This window comes from Pseudopipra pipra, chromosome 7, assembly GCF_036250125.1.
Source record: "Pseudopipra pipra isolate bDixPip1 chromosome 7, bDixPip1.hap1, whole genome shotgun sequence".
NCBI classification, from domain to species: Eukaryota; Metazoa; Chordata; class Aves; order Passeriformes; family Pipridae; genus Pseudopipra; species Pseudopipra pipra.
In genome coordinates, this window is record NC_087555.1 from 36319240 (window position 1) to 36341881 (window position 22642).

Here is a 22642-nt window from a genome sequence, read left to right on the forward strand (position 1 = left end):
AATTCATTTTAGAAAGAAAAATAAGGATTTCACCCGGCGTTTGAGAACATAAAGGAAAACACATGCTAGGGTTTGAAAACCCAGACTGTTCTTTCCTTGTTTCATCAGAATATTTTGCTGGAATTTCAGCAAATCTTTTACACATCAAACAGACAACTGCCATTTCACATTAGCACTTTGGATAGATCACCCAGCAGTCCCAACCAGGGTCCTTCCTGGCCCTGCACCTCTCCCCGCATCGTCTTCATCACTCCCATCTTATTTCTGCCAAATTTGAGCTCCTATATATTCTTCTCCAGACTTCAAAGGACGGAGCCTGCATTTAAACTCATCTAAAGCCTCTTTTAACTATCCAAATTGTGAAATTGCCTAATAATGGGAGTGTATTTAGGGGAAAAAGAAAAAAAAAAAAAAAAAGAAAAAGCATGTTGGACAAATTAACCAAGTTTTTGGAGGGAAGAGTGCATGTGGGGGTTTCCACACAAAAACGTAAAGAAAACGTGTCACTTTTAAAATGAATAGCTACCATCTGCCAGCATTTTATCTGAGGCAAAGTTGATTAATGCAAAGTGAATGTTTAAGATCACGTTGCTGTCTGCCTGAATAAATTTCAGGTAGTTTACTTGGGAATTTTTTTTTTGTCCTGTTACTTCAAGGATTCTTTTTGTTGTTCTTATTGGATCCCCCCCTCCAAACTTTTAAGCCAGCCAGAGCTAAGAATAAAAACATTTGTTCTTAAATCTTTGAGCACCAGAACATTGTCTCTGGCCCCTCAGCACCGCAGAGCAAGGGAATTCATCTGCCCCAAAAAGGAGATCCCACCTCCTTCACCAGCTTCACAAAAACTTTCAAGCAGCCTCTCTCCATCACACTGAAAAGGAAATTTTAACAGGCTGCTTGTGAGCAGAGAAACCACAGCAGTGCTGTTATCCTCAATAGGAAATGATTTTGCCCTTGGACCTTCCTTAATTTTTTTTACTGGATTACTTCATTTTTTACCACATTAGGGTTTTTTTACCAAATTATTTTTTTTTATCAATGATTTAATAATTTACTTTTATTTACACTTTTCAATTACAATTATCAATTAAAAAAAATAAATCAGTTGTAGATTTTAAACCATTTAAACCATTTTTTTGGTCAACTTTTAACACCACCTTGGTTTATATATCAGCGTTCTGATAAAAATCATTCTCAAATCCATCTGACAATATGCTCTTCTTCACAAGTTCTCTCTGAACGTTAACATTTTCAGAGGAAGCTTCCAGAACAGGTTTTGGGCGACATTAACCCAAATCAAACAAACCCCAGTTTTACGCATACATTCCCACGTTACGTTTTCCCAGCGTCAGATGGCCTCCAAGTTCTCCCTCAGCAGAGAGAATTTCACACCCGTTATCCAGGCTGGGACACCCTCTATTATCCGGGGCTACAGCAGTGGAGAGCATCATCTGTGCTGAGCGGTGGAGCTCCGTGCCGTTCCATATGGACGTATATTCTCTCTGCTTACACTCGAAGCTGGCTGGACACCAGCCAGCTCTGGTCAGAAGTCACAAAGTTGTTTTAGCTCAGTACATGGTGCCTGTGTCTCGTATCTTGGTGGGGTTTATTGGTTTAGGCTCAACATGGTGCTAGGATGGCCATCTGGCCCCCGGAGCGGAGATAGCTCCCAGCCAGCTCCTCCGGAGCGTGGGCAGGACAAACGTGTGTGCGTTTGCACCAGCCCGTGTGAACTAACCTGGGTGAACTCCACGGGTCTGCTTAGGGGAGAAAAAAAAAAAAGCAAGCAAGTTTAGCACTAATGAAATTAAAGAAGTAATGACCCTTTATTCAGAGGGGGAGCATAAAGGAAGAGCTCAGAGTGAAGCAGTGTCTCCTGTACCCTCCTTTGGGCACCTCGACAGCACGATGAGAAAGTTCTTATTTGTCCCCAACAGTGAGACTAAAAAAAAATGAGTGAGTTACACCCACATGGTATTTTTAATCAAAGAAGTGTTCAAGGCCAGGTTGGATGGGACTTGGAGCAACCTGGTCTAGTGGAAGGTGTCCCTGACCACGACAGGGGGGTTGGAACAAGATGGTCCCCTTAAGGTTGGAAATTTAAGGTCCCCTCCAACCCAACCCAACCCAACCCAGTCTCTGATTCTATGTTTCTAGGAGACCTGAACCCTGTCCTCATGGGATATTTGATATTACATTTAGTCACCTTAGATATTCATGCCTTTATGTCAGCTAATCAAAGTACAAGGGATCTCTAGGAGCACGTTCCACTGCATCTCACATAAAACTGCACTTAAAACACCCAAACGCTTTTTCACTTCACAGTAACACAGAAATGGGGTGAAACCAAGACCACTTCTGGGCAGAAAATTATTCAGTAATTCCAAAAAGATGAGCCCTATCCCATCTTCAAATGCAACAAAGTTGAGTGTAACACCAAAACACACACTCTCAGTAGCCAATGCCATAAATGAGATTTATGTTTAATTGACCTATATACAGAAGCAAACACCATAAAATATGCCCAAAAAATCCAAACTGTCAGATTAACTTTTTGTTAATTTGTAGGTACATGGTTATCTTTTATTTAGCTAATGTACTACTCACACATACAATTTATTTATTCCTTATCTGAGCATTACTGGGGCAAAATTCTAGGAAGGCCCCTAATGCAGGAAAAATTATCCCAGTTCCTATGAAGATATTATAAACACTTCCAGTATTTGGCAGAAAGGTGTAAAAAGGCAGAAATGTTTCCACCACGAATGGGCATCTATGTATTCAGATTTAATGAAATGGCTAAAATTTGCCCTGCCTTGCTTCAAGTCACATCCTCAAACACCTTCCCCAGGACAAAATACTTACAGGAATGTTTCTGAAAATGAAATATCTACAAAACAGTAAATCCTCAAGCTCGCACATCCAGGCAGTGTTATGTTTTCAGTGGGACTGAACTACTTACTGGAATAAAAATTTAAAGGATCAGTGTTTTTAAGAAGATATTTAGGTGACACCAGCCCATCAGTAAATAGAGAATTCACTCTATAATTAGTATTTTCTCCTTACAGAATAGAACAAAAGCATCAGATCTGAAACAATCCTAATCTAGTAGTCTTAACAGAATATTAAAAAAAAGAAAAACCAACCATATCTACAATATATACTCTTGGAACACACTCCTCATTGCTGAACACCACACCCCCAGGTTGGGTTTTTTTTCAGAGCTCTATTAATTGAAAACAATGATTTGTTTTCTGTTTTGTAAAATGTAAAAAGCGCAGAGTTTGTCTTTAAAATATAGTTGTCAAATATCAAGGGGTATATATATGCTAACATTTACCCTTGGGGTATTTCAGGGCTAGAATCTGTTACAAATAAAATCTTTATTCATATGAACAGCTACCTGGGGGGCAATACTGAATGTTATACATAATATTTATACATATATATTTAAAATAATCTAGCAGTGCTATTATAACAAACTGGAAGCTACACTGAATTTAGCCTCTCTGTTTTGCAGATCTAAGTCTTACAGTCCTAACTTTTTGGGGTTTGAATTACTTTCTGTAGAGGATACCCCTTGAAATATAAACTGCTTTGCTCTACTGTGTCATATCAAGTGTTTTTACTGTTTGAAATTTAATAGATTGTTCATGGTAATAAAGAAAAGAATTACAGGAAAAAGAAGAGCGATTTTTTTGCATTAAATTGTGCAACGGTATTTTCAAATTTGAGAACTCTCCTTGAGTTAGGAAGAACAAAAAGGCCAAAAAAAATTCTTTTTGTTATGTGCTTTCTAGAATTACAGAATAGTCACTATGTGCTACAGAAAACAACTTTAGGCTAAGGATCAGACATCCCCATTTATCAAAGAGTTTAAGCTGTCTGAAGGAAGTTGGGAGACAAAGCAGACACCACAGCAACTCTGCAGAGTGCCAGGAGCCTGAAGAGGTCATGGCTCTCTGCTGGACCTTCCGAATTCATGGAATGGAGATGATAAAATCCCATCAACTGCTATCAAAACTCTTAAGATTGCTGAAAAGGTTGTCTAGAGGAAGCAGACAGAAATTTTGCCCTTTTTTGGTACATTTCAAATGCTGGGATTTTGGAAATTGCCATCACAAGGGTGAAACTCCTTGTAGCAACACAACATCCAAACAAGCACCTTATTTCCAATTAAGGAAAAATCTTGTGGGACTCTAGCAATTAAGAGAGCTCCCAGAAATGCTCTCTTCTGTGGCTGCTGTACATCAATCTGTTAGACCCCTTCAAGTTCACTAGCCAAGTGATCCACCTTTAAGTTCTCCTTCTAGCCTTCAACGCTGGAAGGACTGTGTGTGCCTGAGCTTCCCATTCATCACGGAAGCTCCTGTCCTCCTTTCAGGAGATGAATGAAGACGTGAGCTGGTTTAACAACACACTGCTCAACAAAGCCATGAAAACAGAAAAGCAACACTTTTCTAGATAAACACGGCCTGGACTTTGCATCAGGGAATTACTATAAATCCATGCAGTGCTGCAGATCAAATACTAAGTGTCCAATACCTTCTGTAACAGCTACTACAGGTGTTCCCTGCGGAGGGTGAGGATTCTTTCTCCCTGTTACAATTCTGGGTAGGTCTCCTCCTTCCCAGGAACATAATGTTATCACACACCAAGATATCACCCGCACAGCTCACAAAAGTAACATTAAATGCCCTGCTCCTTACCAACCCTGCTTTAATTCTTGGTCAAGGGAGGACACGTCTGTTCTCTGATAAAACTATTAACAAGTTCATCACATCAACTCTCTGGTCACTGCAGAGTATTTGAATTTAACAGCTATGACTCTGCACTGAATATTTTGCTTCAAAAGCACTTTTTCAGACTATTCCTTAACTCACCCAGTGTCACTTGTAAGCTAACAAACACACTTCCTTCCCATAATCAGATGTATGGATAAAAGTCTAAGTCTTTTAAAACATATCCACAGTACTTCTCTACAAATGTATCTAATATCAGACTTACCAGCACCAGTATTATTTCTCAGACACATCAGCATCTTGAAATAAAGTACAGTTTGAACATAAAAATTTAGTAACACAGCTCCATTACCAAAAGCATTTGCACTTGGGATATCTGAAACCTTTTTGTATTATTAAACATACAAACAGAAAAAAGGTATTTATGAGACAGCACATTTATGAAAAGCACTTGTAAAAGAAAGTGTTTTTTTCCTGTAAATAACGTCAATATTATAAATAACGCAAATTTGGTATTTCCTACGATCTCACAAGAAGGCTGAAATATTTAAACATGCAATTCCAAACACACAGTCCTCCCAGTTTGCAATGGAATTTTGTCTTTAAAAACTACTACCTAGGAAGCAGATCTTTGGTGGTTACTAGCAAGGTAGAAATAAAAGAATCAATATTAATTTTAACCAATGTTTTTTCTAATAGGAGAGAGTAGTCAGCCTTAGTAGGTTGCAGTCTGATGCACTTACACTTTCAGTTTAATAAAATAATCAAAACATTAAATTACGAACCAAACATTAAAAATGTGCAAGTAAAGTAGAAGGTACCTCTAATCAGTTTTCCTCTCACCAGCCACATCAGCCCTTGATCCTAGAATTTTATGCTGCCTGCGAGGACAAGGTACAAACTATTTTAAACACTCCATCTTTGTCAACTTTGACTGTTTGATCCTCTCTGCTCCAACCCAAACAGCACCAGCAAAGCAAAAGCTTTCCTCTCTTTAAGATGCTCCATTGGTTAGATCAGATTTATTTGCTGTCAGTAAGGGTTATATTTGCACATAAGTCTATGACAGATTGCAAGTTTATTAACTTCAAGTGAGTTTTCAGGCTGCTGGGTTGAGGTTTTTTTGTTGGGTTGTTGGTTTTTTTGTGGGATTCTGCCTTTTTTTTTTTTTTTTTGTCAGCGTTCCCTCCCCCTTCCCCCGAGATGTGGGTTACTTGACAAATTGGAGTTAAGTTATCTTAGGTCAATGTAACTGTAAGTTAAACTAATGAAGTGTATGTCTATGAGTGATGTCTGATTAGTTTAATACAGTTACTGCTGGACAGCTTGGGCTGCTGACCTTGAAGGAACACAGATAACATTGCGATGCGTTGGAGGATGTGGTTGCGATACAAGACAAATTTACATAACAGTTTGTCATGTACACTCCTCCAAAACAAAACTGTTGCAAAAAGAAAGCAAGAGGAAACCAACACTAAAAGCCTCGCACAAGACAAATCAGGGAAAATTAATTATAACGTTTGGCTCGGGATGGGAGATTATTTTAAATGGGAGCCAAAAGCAGGCACAGGAAAGGTGTACATTTATATAGTAAGTGTTCCAAAATGGATTAGACACTATGTTGAGTAACACTGTTCAAATGCAGCCTCCTATAGCAGAAATCTGCTCTTGAAAAATGATATTCCTTCCTCAGGAAGCAACACCAGACCCAGTTTTGAACTGTAACTAGTTAGCACATCATCCAGGTGTGCTCAGAGTCCTGCTGCAGCTCATCCTGCTGCTAAAAAGCAGCTGCTTGTGCTAAAATAACCCTGTGCATGAACAGTGTCTCTCCATGAAGGTGTAAAGTCCCCCCATGATGCTCAGCTGCGTGTTCTGAGCAGGGTAGTATCTCACTGCTCCAGACAATCATCTCACCACATCTCAACTGATCAGGAAGGCCAAGCAAAACTGCTGGGTTTACAGACACCTTGGCTCTGGAGTGACTGATTCTCACTACATGATAGCTATCTCGTTGACCTAAATAGTCTGCTTTTATCAGTCCAGGTTCTACCTGATGGAAATTTGCCACTTACATAAATGCATAATTGACACCCACAGTTGCTGGCACGTTATGGAACCAGACTATCATTAAGATAAAACTGCTCCCTTAATCCTCCAGGTCAGCCTGAGCAGGACACTGATAAATCAGACTTGCTAACAGATACATCAGAGGGCACGTGGGGAAGCTTGGAGCCTTCACATCTGTGCCACCTTTCAACCTGATCCGGGAAGCACAGTTCAAACCTTTCAATATGACTGAACTCACTGGATACACTTCAAATAAGAGATACATATACATGTATAGACATCATGTTTCCAGATACTCAGAGACTCCCAAGGACTGGCAATGCAAGACAAAACAGTCTAGGAAATTCTAAACAAATCACAGCAGTAATTTCTCAGTTATACCCCAAGAAGAAAAACCTGTGTTGTCCACTGCAAGTCTCCAATTGCTTCCACATACACCCTTGCATGTACACAGTGATTCAACTCGAGAGACCTGGTTGAAGGTTTCTCTGTAATTTGAGCTTAGAAATTCCTCAGTCCCTGGGTTACCTGTAATTAGAACTTGTTGGCACTGTTTGCATGAAATAAAGAGCAGAAGTCCGTGCTTTCCAATGCCACTTCTTGGCTGGGAGTGTGCAGAGGACACAGTCGTCCTGTAGCTCTTCCTGAAGAAGATCCATCAGCTGTTTGTGGGAACCACCATAGAAGGGTTCAATGAGAAGAACACTCATTTTCCAAGTGCTTCAGAACTGTTTGGATTCTGAAAATAAAAATAGAAAAATAGTTTTCTTTAGAAATTGAGCTTTTTTTATTATTATTATTATTTAAGAAAATTATGTTGGAAAAAGCAGAAATATATTGCAAGGCCTATTGCAAGGATTTTCCATTTAAAAAAATCTTCATATTACATTAATAAGTTTACTTCAGAAAAGGCTACTTAGCAATTACGAGGACAATATTATCACACCTATTTGTTTCAACCATTAAAAGATACCACTTGTAATTTTTAAATTAATCTTAGCGTGCAGGACTTAGGAAAACACTGTATTTTGAATTTACTGTTTTGTTTTCAATCGGATATTTAAAAGCAGCTTTGCTTTACACACTCAATCCCAGACACATACGATTCTTCCATAGGTTCCGGAGCAGTTTATTCATTTTTTCATCATTTTCCCCCCCTTTTCCAGGTGGCAGATCAAATGAAAAAACAATTCAAACACACTTCTTACTTGCTATTAACAGTGATTTAGGTAAGGAACTTAAAGCCAGAGAGCAGCCTGGCGAGATACAGTTGGAGCATCCCCCAGGACTCTCCTGCATCACTGGGAGGTGGGATCACTACCCAACAACAACAATAGGAAATAAAGCAGGATATTTTTTGGGAGTACTCCAAAATGGGTGGAAGAGAACAGCGGAGGAGGCTTAAGGAAGCTCTCAGATGAGAAGCCACAGAGCTGCTCACAAACAGGATGCAAAACGTGCTGCCCAAAGCGAGGGGACAGATGAAAACCCTGTGACTGTTGCTCATCACCCTCATGAGTCACAGGCCTGGGGTATTGGAGAGCTGCTTCTCAGATGCTTCGAGCAAAACCTTCACACACAAAAGCTGAAAACAAAACCCTGAAAGGTATTCACCATCCATGACCAGCTCTGTGATGATTTCCTCCTCAACATTCCCGAACAAGGGAGGACTCTGTTAAAACTCGTCTATGCAGGATTCATGTTTGATGCTGTATATTGCAAGACCTTACATCCATTTCCTGACCTGTCATTTCAAGTAGTTTCAGACTGTAATCCTTATCTTACCAAAACCTCTGGTGACAAGAAGTGAGAATTCAACAGAGAACTACATACTCTCCTGAAAACCTCATTATCATCGCAATGGTGAGTTAGTTCAACCCAAGATCAGGTGAAAAATATTATGTATTCTATAATCAGAGGGGAGAAAACAAGTCTTGAAAAAAAAAACCTTACAAGAGCACTGTAGCTATCAAAAGATCAGCTAGCCAGCAATAAAAATCCAAACACTGAATCAACTGAATTGGGAGACAAAATGTAAGAAACCTTTAGATAGCTTTGAGCTGTTGGCCCATCACAGTGCCAGATGAAATGGTGATGTAGAGCTCTTGGGTCATTACAGATTACAGCAAGAGAAAAAGTATTCCATGCTCAGACTTTCTAGCCATAATCCACCCAGGATTCAGGTTATAATTTGCTCTATTATTCACTGTCCCATATATTTCAAAAAATTATTTTATATAACAAATATGTTCTTTGCAAAACCAAAAGAAAGCTTTCTGGAAGCAAAGACTTCACTCCATTTTGGAGCTTGTTTCTTTTCAGGTAGTAAAACAGATTCTGATCTCTTTTCCACTGACCTAATTTTGAAAAAATCACACTTTTGAGATCACTGACGTTCTCTGAATTTACAATGATGTAACCAAAATCCTGATCTCTCCTCCAAAGCCCTTTTGGAGCCTGGAGGGTAATAACTGCTATAAAAACACAAGCTGTGGTTTAGAATCTGCACTATTCACCTAAAGAACAATTTGTAATTAATCATGCTATGCTCGTCATCAAATGTCACCGAAAATTTAATTCAAAGGACTAGAGGGAAGTGTTTTATAAATTCAGCCCCTAAAAAAGGGGTATGTGAAAAGTTGGTAAATGCCATCAAGTCAGTCAATCAGGGAGGGGCTGCAGCTAATTTACAAGTCATTAGCAGTACCAGTAATAAAGCATTTTGTTCATAAAGTATCTGATCAAACCACACTTCATCATAGTTCTGAAACTGGTTTTATCACCAGGTTTAGCTGAATCGACACTGTGCTCTCTGGTTTTATTCTGCACCAGTTTTCATTGTACATCCCTCACGGGGACAGAGAATGACTATATGTGCTGATGGTAAGAGACTTTCTCAGTTCTCAGGTTTCCTCCCTGCCTAAAGACCCTGACATTTAGTTATTCTGCATTTACCTACCTTTAGATCTATTAGTAAAACTGCATCATGCAAATATTGCAGAAATACTGTCATACATTTTGGCTGTTTACATTGGGAAACTGGGCTGAAATTGTGGATGTGTTGAGGAGTGGGTGTTAGATGGCTCTTCCCATGCAATTCTTCACAATAACACTTGCAGACCCCACGGCAGCAGCCTGTGACAGTGAAAATCAGCAGTGACACATTTTTCAGAGATGACCCGAAGCTCAAAAGGTTTCTTACAAAACTCACTCCTCAAAAATGTAGGTACTGCTCACTAAAATCCTCACTAGCACTTGTAGGATTCTAGCATTGTGTGATTTATATGTATATATTACTCACAATATATATCATACTCAATTTAGAAAAAATGTTATAATACTATATAAAAAGCAGTATATGGTATATTTTGTTCTTTTTTTGATTTTTATGTTTTTTAACAAGATAATGCCTAAACATGAAACTAAAGGATAATGGCAGCACAGTATATGTCACATTGACTTCAGGGCTTGACTAAGATGGAGCAATGAGAAAGTCAATAAATCTTCTGTTTTAAAAAGATACACTGATAATACAAAGGAAATTATATTACATATAACTAATAATTTTCTGTATTTAACAGGGCACAGAGGAGGTAGGACACAGTCGTTTACCTCATATTTCACCACATGACTTCCAGTTTTGTTCACATACAAAAATAACAGCTATTATTTTTGCTTTATTTCCCTTGACCCAGCCAAGTTAAGGTAAATACGTCCCATAGACTCCTCAGAGGTCTCCAAAAGACACAGCTGATAAATGGCCTGAGAACATTCACCGTATCTGATGGAATGCAATCCTCAATTAAATATAAATCACTCCAGGTATTCTTTTCCCCATTTCAAAGAAAACAACAAATATTAGAAAAACAGAACTGCTTCCCCTTTCTCATTACAGTGTTTCCTCTCTGGAGCCAGCAATCCTGGGTGTTCCTCAAACAGCTCAATCCGCAGGCCTGCAGGATCCTTTGCTTTGAATATTTCCTACTCTGGCTTTACTACACAGAGCAGCACATTCTTCAGGATATACACTGAGAAAAAACTATCTGAAATTAAAAAATTCTTCCAAGTGGTTACAGTGTCAAAATGACATGACTAATATAGAGGTATATTGAAGTACCAGGAAGTGTAGGTGGGTAATTAGGTGCTGTCCCAACCCCAGCCCCTCACGGTGACATTCATCCAGGACTTTTGTGACTTGCTGCAGCTCTACCCCACAGTTGCAGAAACATGGCAAGTGATGGAATCCCTGACAGGGCCACTACTGTTCAGCCTAATAATTTCCCTTTAAAAGAAAATCTGAGTACTATACAGGGTAATAAATAAAAATTTAAAGGCACAGAAGAATTAATTGTTTGACTAGCCACAGTAACCACGGCTTCTTTTTAAACTCTAGGTGAACACCAACTCAAGTATTTTTGTTAACCAACCTAGGTAGACAAAACTCATCATTTTCCATGATTTATTAAAGAACACACGTCCCCTCTGTCTTACAAGCAGAAGTGTGGTTTCTCAAACATCAGCACAGCTCGCATCAGAAAGCCATAATTAGCTCTGTTCATTGACGTAGTCAGACAATATAAATTACAAATCATGTTTAAATATCTGTCCAATAAAATAGCTAAGCAACAATCCAAACCCAAAGGAATAATTGTTAATATATTCCATAGGTAGAGAGCTGCTATTGGTTACAGGAAATAAGGTATAGGGTTTCAGTAATGATTGTTTTAACGGTCACAGTCCCACACGTATGAGAAATTTATTCCACCACCGTATCCAGAGCACACGTGGTTCAGTATCTCAGAACTCAACCAACTACAAAACCCACCAGGTATGAACTGTGGACATAAACATACTTAAAACCTTTGATGATTTCACATAAACACACTGCAATACCTAATGCAGGCAAAAAATTTCCATGTTCCACGTTGCGATAAAATGGGATTCTCCAAAGGACTATTTGGGGTCTTCACCTTTCCTCCTCTGTCCCTTCTCCCTCCCAGCCCCACAACGTGCACCCACCTGAAGGGGGGATGTGGTATATACATACACACAAACCCAGATTGAAAGAGCCTGCATTACCCTCCCACTCATGACAGTGACTCACCGAAACCCCGGAGCTGTACCTTAAACACAATCACATTTTAAGGTTTGACCAAAATTTAACTCTTATTTAGATCACCCAAAAGTACCAGCTCTGAGGTTTGTCATTACTAAACTGCATAAGCGAGAACGACAATTTATCTTTTATATAATCAACTGGAAAAAGCAAGAAATCCTTTCCTCCTTTTGAGAATGTGGTAAACCAGAACTGTTCACCTTTATCTGGATGGCTGAGCAGGACTAGTGTTAATCTACTGGTGACACCCATAAACCACAGTCTGCCTTCTGCACGCAACCTGAGAGCTGCAAACACCTACAGAATACAAAAAACTACTGTTACCTGCAGGTATCAAGGGTGCTACACGCTGTGAACACTGAAACCTGCACGACTGCACTGCCTGCTTTTGTGTCACTGAAATACCACATCCAGTTTTTACTGTGCTTAGAATCCACATTAGAAGGGCATATAGGGATAGGACAAGGGAGGGTAGCTTTAAGATGAAGGAGGGTAGGTTTAGATTGGATATTAGGAGAAAATTCTTGCCTGTGAGGGTGGTGAGGCACTGGCACAGGTTGCCCAGAGCAGCTGTGGCTGTCCCATCCCTGGAATGGTTGGACGGGGCTTGGAGCAACCTGGGATAGTGGAAGGTGCCCCTGCCCATGGCAGAGGGTGGAACAAGATGGGCTCGAAGGTCCCTTCCAACCCAAACCATTCCATGATCTTGCAAACAATATAATGTTTAAAGACTTAGTTTGATCTTAAATAAAAAGCAAAATGTGAGGATCGCCAGGTTTGGTTTCTTACATCTGTGCTTTCAACCCTGAAATGGAACAGCAGGAATTGGAAGTTAGAGTTTAAAGATGTCCTGTGGCTATCAATCCACAGACACCCTGACAGAAGAGGCAGTAAAGGCTCCTTTTGGAGTTTATGTATTTAGAAAGTAACATGCTGTAAAATCTGCACACTACCCTGTGCATGTTAAGTTAACAATATTGCTATAAATCCTTAGGAAAAAGTTGCTAATGCATATGCAGAGTACGCATTTTAAAACTCAGTATTTAAATTGTTTTACTATTTCATCTAGGCAAAGGCACTAATGACCTTCATCATTTCTTGCTGTAAATTAAATTTGTTTGTTTCCAGCTACAAAAAAAAAGAAAAAAAAATTAATCCTTACAATTTACTTTTCACCTTCTTCCCTGACACAGTCTAAGACTGTCATAAATACTTTGTGTCTATACTTCTAGCCATCCTCAATCAACATCTTTGAAGATCTTTATCTGTATTGAATAAATTATTGCAATTTATTCTTTTTTTCCAGCAGAGAAAAACATCTGTGCATCACATTTATGGTTAACTCAAAACCACAACAGCCAACACTACCTCGGTGGGGAAGCATCCATCCTCCTTTGGAGCACAGCACTCAAAAGATACATTTTCAGGGAGATTTCACTGACTGATATCCTGATTCCCAGTGCATTGGGAACAGCAATTACAATACACAACTCATTTTCCATGTGTCTAATTGACCTACTAAGTGGTATATATGGGATATGTACTGCTCAGGATAGGGTATGAGGGATACTAAGGAGTCTGTAAACTATTTTCATGAGTTCAGATTAACAAAGGCAAACTAAGTATTGCTAATATTTAATTAGGAGAAAGTTTTCTTAATGTCTAAGCCGAAGGAGAATGAAAAATACACAGAAGAGGTGTGATGGGAGAACCAGGGCCATGCTCTGCCAGGGAAACAACTACAGTCACGACCACCCATCACCAGCAAACTGGATTAACTCTTCCACAGAGTTTGTGCCTCTGTCTCCTCCCTTTAGTGGTCCCAAGAGATTTACAGAAGTTGACACAAGTATTCTGCAGATCAGTAGATATTAAATAATCAATTATCTTCACAAAAAGTCCTACATTATTTTGGGGAGCCCGTCAGTCACTAACAGGATTTTTTGGAAAAAAAAAAGGTAAAGTAAAAAAATTAGTACAGATCTAATACGAGAGTATAATCCGAAAGCACAAGGTTTGCAATCGGATTTGAGAGAAAATTAGTTATTCTGATTTAACAGTTAATTACAAGCTCCCATTTGCCATGTAACTCAAAAGCCTGGAATAATAATAACTTAATATTCAGAAACTTCTAATGTTGTTTAATGCTATGTTGGCTTTATCCAACTTATTTGGACTGTGCTTACAGTACTTGAAGGCTCAAGAGAGTTTACAGGACTCATCATTTCCAGTGCTGCACCTATGGCTATAAATTTGCTACCACTGATGGTACTGAAGGCTTACATTAGGTTTAAATAGATGAGGGATACTTGATTTAGAGGATCTCGGAGAGGAGAGGGAACTAATAGGTGTGGTAATGGGAGATGTAGCGCTATTTTTAAACCTGACAGGAGACATATTAGTTGCTAGTTCCCTATTATAGAAAAAGTCCCAGTCTGGTAATAATGGGCTGGCATTTTGAAATTCCTCCGATTTATTAGGAATATGATGAGAAATGTGTTCCACACGCTCTGGGCTCCGGACCAGTTTCTGCACAGAAAGGTAAGAATTACAATGTGCACTCAGACAGTTTAAGAACAAATATATACACTTGAAAAAATCACAAATATTTTAACTAATTTTATTTGAAAAATGCAGTCTACTCTTCACATTGATTGACTAAATTACAAAACACTTGTTAGAAGCCATCATTAGTTGCTCTGTGAGGTAATAAAATCACCCTACATCAAAAACTTGGTTTGTTCTCCTCAGCACATTTGAAGCAACAAAACGTTAAATGAATAGCAAATCACTCTTGTATCACCAAAATTTGGGATTTAGGACTTAAACTCCTCTGGTACAAAAGCCAGAATTGCAAGAGCTAATTTCAACATTAATTGAAACATTAGGCTTGGTAGCCTGAGATGTTTGGCAGCAACTTTTGAGTGGGCACAAGCCAGATTTATTTTACAGTCAGAAGGTATCCCTTTGAATATGTGATGAAAGGATCTGCATCTTCAGTCACACCTTGAATCCACAAAAAGGAGGGAATGAGACCTACTGTCAAATCAAGCTCAGGTGTGAAATCTGGGATGGGTCCCACACAGAGGAGTATTACTGAGGAATAGATATCCAGAAAGCCAACTCTATCCTGGGATGCACCAAGAGAAGCTCCAGAACAAGAGGGAGGGAATTGTCCCCCTTTGCTCTTGTGAAACCCCACCTGCAGAGCTGCATCCAGCTCCAGGGGTTCCAAGAGATCTGGAGAGGGACTTTGGACAAGGGCCTGGAGTGACGGGACAAGGAGGAATGGATTTAAACTGACAGAGGGCAGAGCTAGATTGGATATGAGGACAAAATTCATCCCTGTGAGGGTGGTGAGGCCCTGGCACAGGTTGCCCAGAGAAGCTGTGGCTGCCCCATCCCTGGAAGTGTCCAAGGCCAGGTTGGACGGGGCTTGGAGCAACCTGGGCTAGTGGAAGGTGTCCCTGCCCATGGCAGGGCAGTGGAACAAGATGGGCTTTCAGATCCCTTCCAAACCAAACCAAGCTGTGATTCTGTGACATGCAGTTCACAACACATGTCAATACGGTTCCTTCAAAATTAAATTCAATCGTGATGAAAAATGGACTTCAAAAGAGGTGCCAAATGTATCTACCATGTTACTCGTCTAAAGACCTGCAACATAAGCAATATAAAATTATTATCATTATTACTTTGCTAAGCTATGAAACCCTTAACCAAGTGAAAATCATAAATCATCAGGGTTTTTTGTGTTTACAGGAAAAAACATTTCAGTATTAGATCCCTACTTCGGTTTGGGTAGGATGGTCTTGTGATTCACTAATAACTTCAGGGTTGCAACGTTACCCGCACAAAAGAAGTCTTTAGTCTTAAATATTAAGTACTAAAATTCAACAGATGAAATAATTTTTTGGTCTTCCGTTTGCCCAACTCTTGCCATCTCCAGAGAGAGCTGAACCAACATTCATATTATAAAGTTATGGGAACAAAAATACATCTCATTAACTTCTGTGCAGTCAGCACCATGTTATCTCTTTCAGAAACCCCTCGAAAGCTCTCAGATTCAATAGCAAACATCCCACAACATTGAATAAGGGCTTCATGCAGCACTAAACATATTTTTCCATGTTAAGAATATTTACATCCTATTTCCAGCTTGACATACAGAAGATGTGTTACCCACATCAATTTATAAATCTAGTGCACTGAGAGTTGCCAATTTGATTTAGTGGTGCAGCATCCTGTTTCCTGTAAATAATTTTCCTATCAAGTTTTGACTAAGCCCTCTGAAAGGGCTCTAGAAATATGAAAGGCTCCGGATTATGGCCTAAATGCTTTCTGACAGTTCCCTGCAAGTGTTCCCCAGCATCTCTTCTGACCCAAGAATAGCAAATCTAATGACTTAAGTCACTTGTTTCCATCCTGTTGTCTGCAGAGCCAGCAAAATACTTCAAGGAGTGGCTTAAAGCAATGAAGAAGAGCATATTCATACATTTTATTTTACTTCACAAGTATCAGAAAGTTAAGGGGTCCACCTCCTCCACTGGGAAGTATCTATGGATACACACATTGCAGAAAGCTGAAAAACACTGACACGAGTTAAACAAACATGTCTGGTATCATCTGCCAATTGAAATGGTGAGCAGTGCAGGAAATATTTGTTTTCCATGAATAAAAGCGATATACAAGCAGCTCAAAACAATCTGTTTTGGAAGGTTATTTTGGTTGTTTTGTAAACAAGTTTAGGTTCTGAGCTGATGTTTTCAAAACAGATACTGCAAAATGAATAAATACTCATGTCTGGGGGAGACCTTAACAGACATGAAACAAGTGTGGCCCTTTTTAACAGTGCCACAGATAAAACAAGGCAAGGACATGCATGGAGGACATCAAGATGTAAATTTTTTCCTTGAAGTTTCTCAGATGGCTGATATTAGAAAAGTGCCATTTAAATCACCACCCTCAGAAAGCCTGTGCCTTAAAAACTTGGCTTTTATTGCACATAAGAGAATCTGGTTATAACCCGTGATCAGCACTGTAGTCTTTAACAAAAACACTTAAACCCAGGGATTTTTTTATTTTACTTATTACAGTCATGAAGATATGAGTACAAATCTCTTGGGATTTTAGCTTTAGAGTCATTTGAGAATCACTTCTCCACCTCCCTAAAGTATAAAGAGTCTGAAAAGCATTTACCCTGCCTGAGTCAACTGGCCACACTCATGAAACCTTTCTTCAAAATCTGAAAATCCTTATCGAAATCAAACATCCTGTTCAAGGAAACCAAAATTATGCTGTCACTTATCAGCTACTTCCATTTGTACCACCAGAGAACCTGCAGAACCCAGCCTGCTCCTCCTGCACAGTAGTACAACACTAAGAATGGTTTGGGTTTGAAGGGATCTGAAAGATCAGCTTGTTCCAAACCCCCTGCCATGGGCAGGGACACCTTCCACTATGTCAGGTTGCTCGAAGCCCCATCCAACCTGGCCTTGGACACTTCCAGGGATTGGGAGCCCAAGAACATTAAGCATGGTTTATAACGGACACGACTACATGGGTGCAGAGAAAAACATCTTCACTGCAGAGCTCAGAGCTGAGAAACTATTTTAAGGTTGTTACTGGAAGACCCTCACTATTTAAAGTTTAGCTGGCTATTAGTAGGTGCTCTTACTGACACTGCTGATACGATGAAATGCCAGAAATACCATTACAAGCCAACACGAGAAACCGCTCACACCTCACGCACGCAAGGCCTGTGCTTAATATTCCCACTTCTTCATTTCAAAGCCACAAAGATCACAAGCTTTGCCAGCAAGTTAAAGATCTGTTCTGACTCCTACTAAAGACTTCAGGGTTGTGCAGTTATTCTGGCCATTGGGAAATTTTTGGCAATGCCATCAGTTAAGCATTCACAGCAGCCATAAGCAGCTCTTGGAGGCCTGAAGAACAACGGCATATGGACAGCTTGGAAATACCTCTGAAATCCAGGCAGTGGTTACCTCACAACAGTGTTCCACACGCAATCAGACTCATGGCAGTGCTACAGCTACAACTTTTGTTATTATTTTTCACATACAAAGGACATGAGCATGTTTGAGTGGGTCCAGAGGAAGCAATGGAGATGCTCTGAGGGCTGGAGACCCTCTGCTCTGGAGAAAGGCTGGGAGAGCTGAGGGGGTTCACCTGGAGAAGGCTGCAGGGAGACCTTAGAGCCCCTTCCAGTGCCTAAAGGGGCTCCAAGAGAGCTGGAAAGGAACTTTGGACAAAGGCATGGAGTGATAGGACAAGGGAGAATGGCTTCCCACTGCCAGAGGGCAGGGTTAAATTACATGTTAGGAAGTGCTTTGCTTATGGAGATAACATTAACTAGATAACTGAAGATAGGTTTATGTTAAAATTCCTTTCATAAAGCAGATCCAAACCCAAGGGAGGTGTTACATGGGTCTTATACCATTACAGAATAAAAGATGCCTATCTTTCTGAATCTTTTCAGATCCCATCTTCCCATCAGTCTTTAAACAGAGGTTGGTGCAACAAAGCTCTGTGAGCTGTAGATACTTGAAATTGCTTATGAAACTGGTTTAGCTTTTAAATGGCATTTAGGCCATTTAAAGCAGAAATAGCACTGGAAGACACTTCACTCTCCCACTTTGACTACTGGAGATAAAACATAATTAAGAGGGAAGGCAGAAGGGCAGGAAGGGCAAGAATAAGTTGCCTCCAGCAAATATATGTGGTGATTAAAAAACACAGACAAGGCACCTAAATTAAACAATACCACACAAATGCTTTGAGAAGGGAAAAGGGAATTATTTCCACCTATCTGCATTGATCATGCACCAGTTCGCTTCCGCTGACAAGAACCTAATCCCAACTCCGCCTGTTCATCTCAAAATGGTTAAGAAGCCATGTGTGAGGTGCATTCAAAATCCTCCAAGATGAACAAAATCTGTTTTGCATGCCAATATCCTTGGAGAGGGCAATATTCATGCAAGATGATTCAAGCTACTCTTCAGAGCTGCAGCACTCTGCCTTCCCATTGAAGCTCTGAATGAGTTTGGGCAAGAGACACCCATAAATGATTTTTCCTAGTCTATAGACAGTTGGTTTCTTAACACTCACAGAAGCATCTTCTTGGGCATTAACAAAACAACCGAGAAAAAAAGTCTGCTTTTTCTCTTCAAAGCTGGTTTTCTCTTCAAGCTGTGTAACACCACTTGATATTTAGTTTAGCTACTCAACCAAGCACCAGGCTTCAATGTACTGAAGGTGCGTAATGGTTGAGCATCACAGACCATTTCACATGTTTGGGCTTATTTACAAATACCACTTACATACTGCTGACATTTATAATGACACCTGGGATGTTGCTGACACACCACTACGTTTGTAAACTTGGCGTCTACACACACAGTGGATTCTGAGAAACGTGCTGGGGAATACACACAGCAAATTTCCTTTGACTGCAAATAGAATGGTTACTTTGACTATTTCCTATCTGAATACGAAAAAAGCCTCAGAAACAAGGTTTAGCAAGACTAATCCCCCACTGATTTTCTTATCACTCAACACTATTTCACTCGATTGCCTTTGTCGACAATTTTCTCAAAAACTTCCTCCTGATCATATTACAGGGTTGCTTAAATCATACTGCAGACACACACTCACACATACACAGAATTTCACATATTTCTTACTATTGTTGCCTACTGACTTGTTATTCCAAAGCCCACAACCTCCAAACACAACATTTCAGTGCTTCTAGAAACCTTGACACAGTGTTTGATGAGAGGGAAATATTTGGTCTGGTTTTGTACATGTAGGGACACTATAGAGAATCTATCTTACTATAGAAGCAAAAAATGAATGTAGATCACTTATTCAATTTTTCAAAGTCAAAGGAGACTTAAACTTATATTAACATGTCCCATCCCTGGAAGTGTCCAAGGCCAGGCTGGACAGGGCTTGGAGTAACGTGGGATAGTGGAAGGTGTCCCTGCCCATGGCAGGGGGTTGGAACTGCATCATCTTTAGGTCATTTCCAACCCAAACCATTCTATGATTCTAAAATGAAACAAAGCACTAGATCTACCTAAATGCTCAAATTACAAGCAAACAGTAAGAAAATGCTTGGATTCTTGCATAAAACTAATAATTACATAACATCTAACCAAACATTTTCCATTGTTCTGCTCAAATGTGCTTTAAACAACAAACTGTAACTGTTCTATCTCCTCCCTCCAACCCCAAAATCGTATTACATCTTCTGCCTGGTGCTTTCCTATTATTAACAACAAGAGGTTTCATTTATCTGCTTTCATCCAAAAATGCTGAAGAGCTTAACAAACACTAATTAAACCTCGCAACACTCCTGTGAGGTAGGTAGGTATTGTTATCTCTACTTTACAGATGAGAAAACTTGAATTAAAAATTGTGATTTGCACCATTTCCCAACAGCAGTTTTACAGTAAAGCAAAGAGCAGAAGAAAGGAAAAGTGACTCCTATGTCCCTACTTCCAAGCCACCACAACACATATCTTCTTTCAAACCAGGAGGATTTTACTTGACATTTTGCCACACGTGAGAAAAATATTCTGAAAAGCAGCGTTAATTTATCATTACCATCATCCTTTCTAAGGAAATACAGACAAATACATCTTTTACCCAGACTGTACTTTCATTATTTCATTATGAAAATGAGACAAAATTGTATCCTCTTCATCTGGCTAGCTGATGAATTCAATCTTCAAAAGGAAAATCCACACTTCTTGAAACCATATGAATTGTTTCTCATATGACTGAATCCCTGATTTCCTCTTTTCATTTACGTTTCTTAACAACATTTTTTTTCCCCAATTCTTTTACCTTCTTTTCTAATTACTTCACATTGTACTTTCCTTACTCCTACCTCATCTTTTTTTTAATTCTTTAAACTTTATTAGTAATACAGTAAAATCTAGAAAGGATTGACTTAGATATAGCATATCAGCTACTACCTTGATGGGTCATCTATCCATTTTTCCTGTCTCAAACTATTCTCACTTCCAATCTTTTCCTCCTTACTTTCAACCTCTTCCTTTTACATCCTCTATATCTTCTGTCTGATAGGTTCACAACCTCAGAGTGTCTTCTATTTCACCATCCTGCTTCACTCCTCATTAGGAAACCTCCAATTTGAATACAGTCATTCCTTCACTGTTCCCAAAGCAAAAGCTTCATGGCTCCCTTGCATTATTTTTTTGCCTCCAGCCTCACTTTCCTCTTTGTCAATTCTTCCCCACTCCAATCGTTTCATACACCTTTACAAACAATCTCTTTCTTCCTCCTCCATCTTACCACATCAAATACAAAGTTCTCCTCTTCACCTTTGATTTTTTCCCCCTCCCCAAATAAGACTCAATGCTCATTTCCTCACATTCTTTTCATTTTCCTTAGACTTGTTAGGTAAATCTCAACTTCCCAGCAGAAAAAGGGAGCTTTTAACACATTGCCAAAGAGTCATCCACTCATTTATCAATTCTACTCCACATGTTCTTTCCAGTCTCCCCAATCTTGTGCATTTTTCTCTCCTTTTCAGCCCCTGCTCCCAAATACTTTAAGTCAACTAAGACTCTTCTACACCTGTTCTGTTTCAACCTTTGGTTTTCTACACTCCTTCTCTCACCTTCTACCCCTGGCCTCTTCTATTAAGTATAAATTGAGACTCTGAACACATCTTACATGTATCTACAAATCTGTACCAGGACAAACCAGACTGTCCCAGACAGGTAAAACTACTTCAAAGATGCTTTCAATGGACATGCAGACTACTGAAGTTAAAGAAACAACTATTAAAATACAAGTAGATTCAAGATTTTTTTTTTTTTTGACAAAACGACTGTTACATTTTTGTCGAAATCTCATGGTTTTTCTATGACTTTATTTCTCTTATTTTAGAATCAGCACAGGAAGTTAAATTAAGTCTTTTTTTTTTTTTTAAACCATACAAGTTAGCACTTCTTGTTTGTACTGCTTGCTCTAATGAAGTGAGCCTACATTTGCCAGTGCACAGTAAAAATAGGTAGCTCTGTTATTCATATACTCTCTGCAAGCAGCAGTTCACAGGCTCTGAGAACTGCTCTCATCATATGGAAGTTGAAATAAATGTTCAGTCACTGTTTTCTCTTCCAGCTCTCAAAATTACAGCTGGATTCTTAAAGCATTACATGTGGTTTCTTGCACTTTAAAGCTTCTGAACTACTTGAATTGCAAGACGCAAAAGTTCTGCCCACAGACACTTTCTTGCTCCCACTGATTTCAGGCTACAGCCAGAAGAGTATCAAATGGAAGTAAAATGCTGCTTGTTTCATGGAATATACTGGTCAGTGTATACAGAAAGCCCCAAGTTATACTTCAGCTGAGCAGGACCGGTATCCATCTATTTCTTTTTCATCACTCCACAAAGGTGAATTTCAGAAGAACCTACTACATAAAATATTGTATCACGACAGGCTGACAGAGATGGGGGTGTTCAGCCTGAAGAAGGCTCTGGGGAGACAGAGCCCCTCACAGGCTACAAGAGAGCTGGAGAGGGACTTTGGACAAGGGCCTGGAATGACAGGACAAGGGGGAATGGCTTCACGCTGACAGAGTCAGGGTTAGATGGGATAATGCAAAGGAACTGTTGGCTGTGAAGGTGGTGAGGCCCTGGCGCAGGTTGCCCAGAGAA

General features: G+C 39.5%; 1 protein-coding gene across 13 annotated transcripts in view; it reads right to left on the reverse strand.

The window, feature by feature from the left end:
* GTDC1 (glycosyltransferase like domain containing 1) overlaps positions 1-22642 on the reverse strand; it is a 209085-nt gene that overhangs the window by 143346 nt on the left and 43097 nt on the right. For 11 of the 13 annotated variants that reach the window (XR_010432042.1, XM_064661649.1, XM_064661643.1 and 8 more), the window contains one exon: positions 7341-7551. Coding sequence is in view for 10 of the 13 variants with exons in the window: in XM_064661649.1 (XP_064517719.1) it covers positions 7341-7522 (182 nt within the window). In the remaining 3 variants the exon portion in view is untranslated. Of the gene's footprint in view, positions 1-7340; positions 7552-22642 lie in introns of those variants that run through there. The other 2 variants (XM_064661647.1, XM_064661646.1) reach the window with 2 other exon arrangements.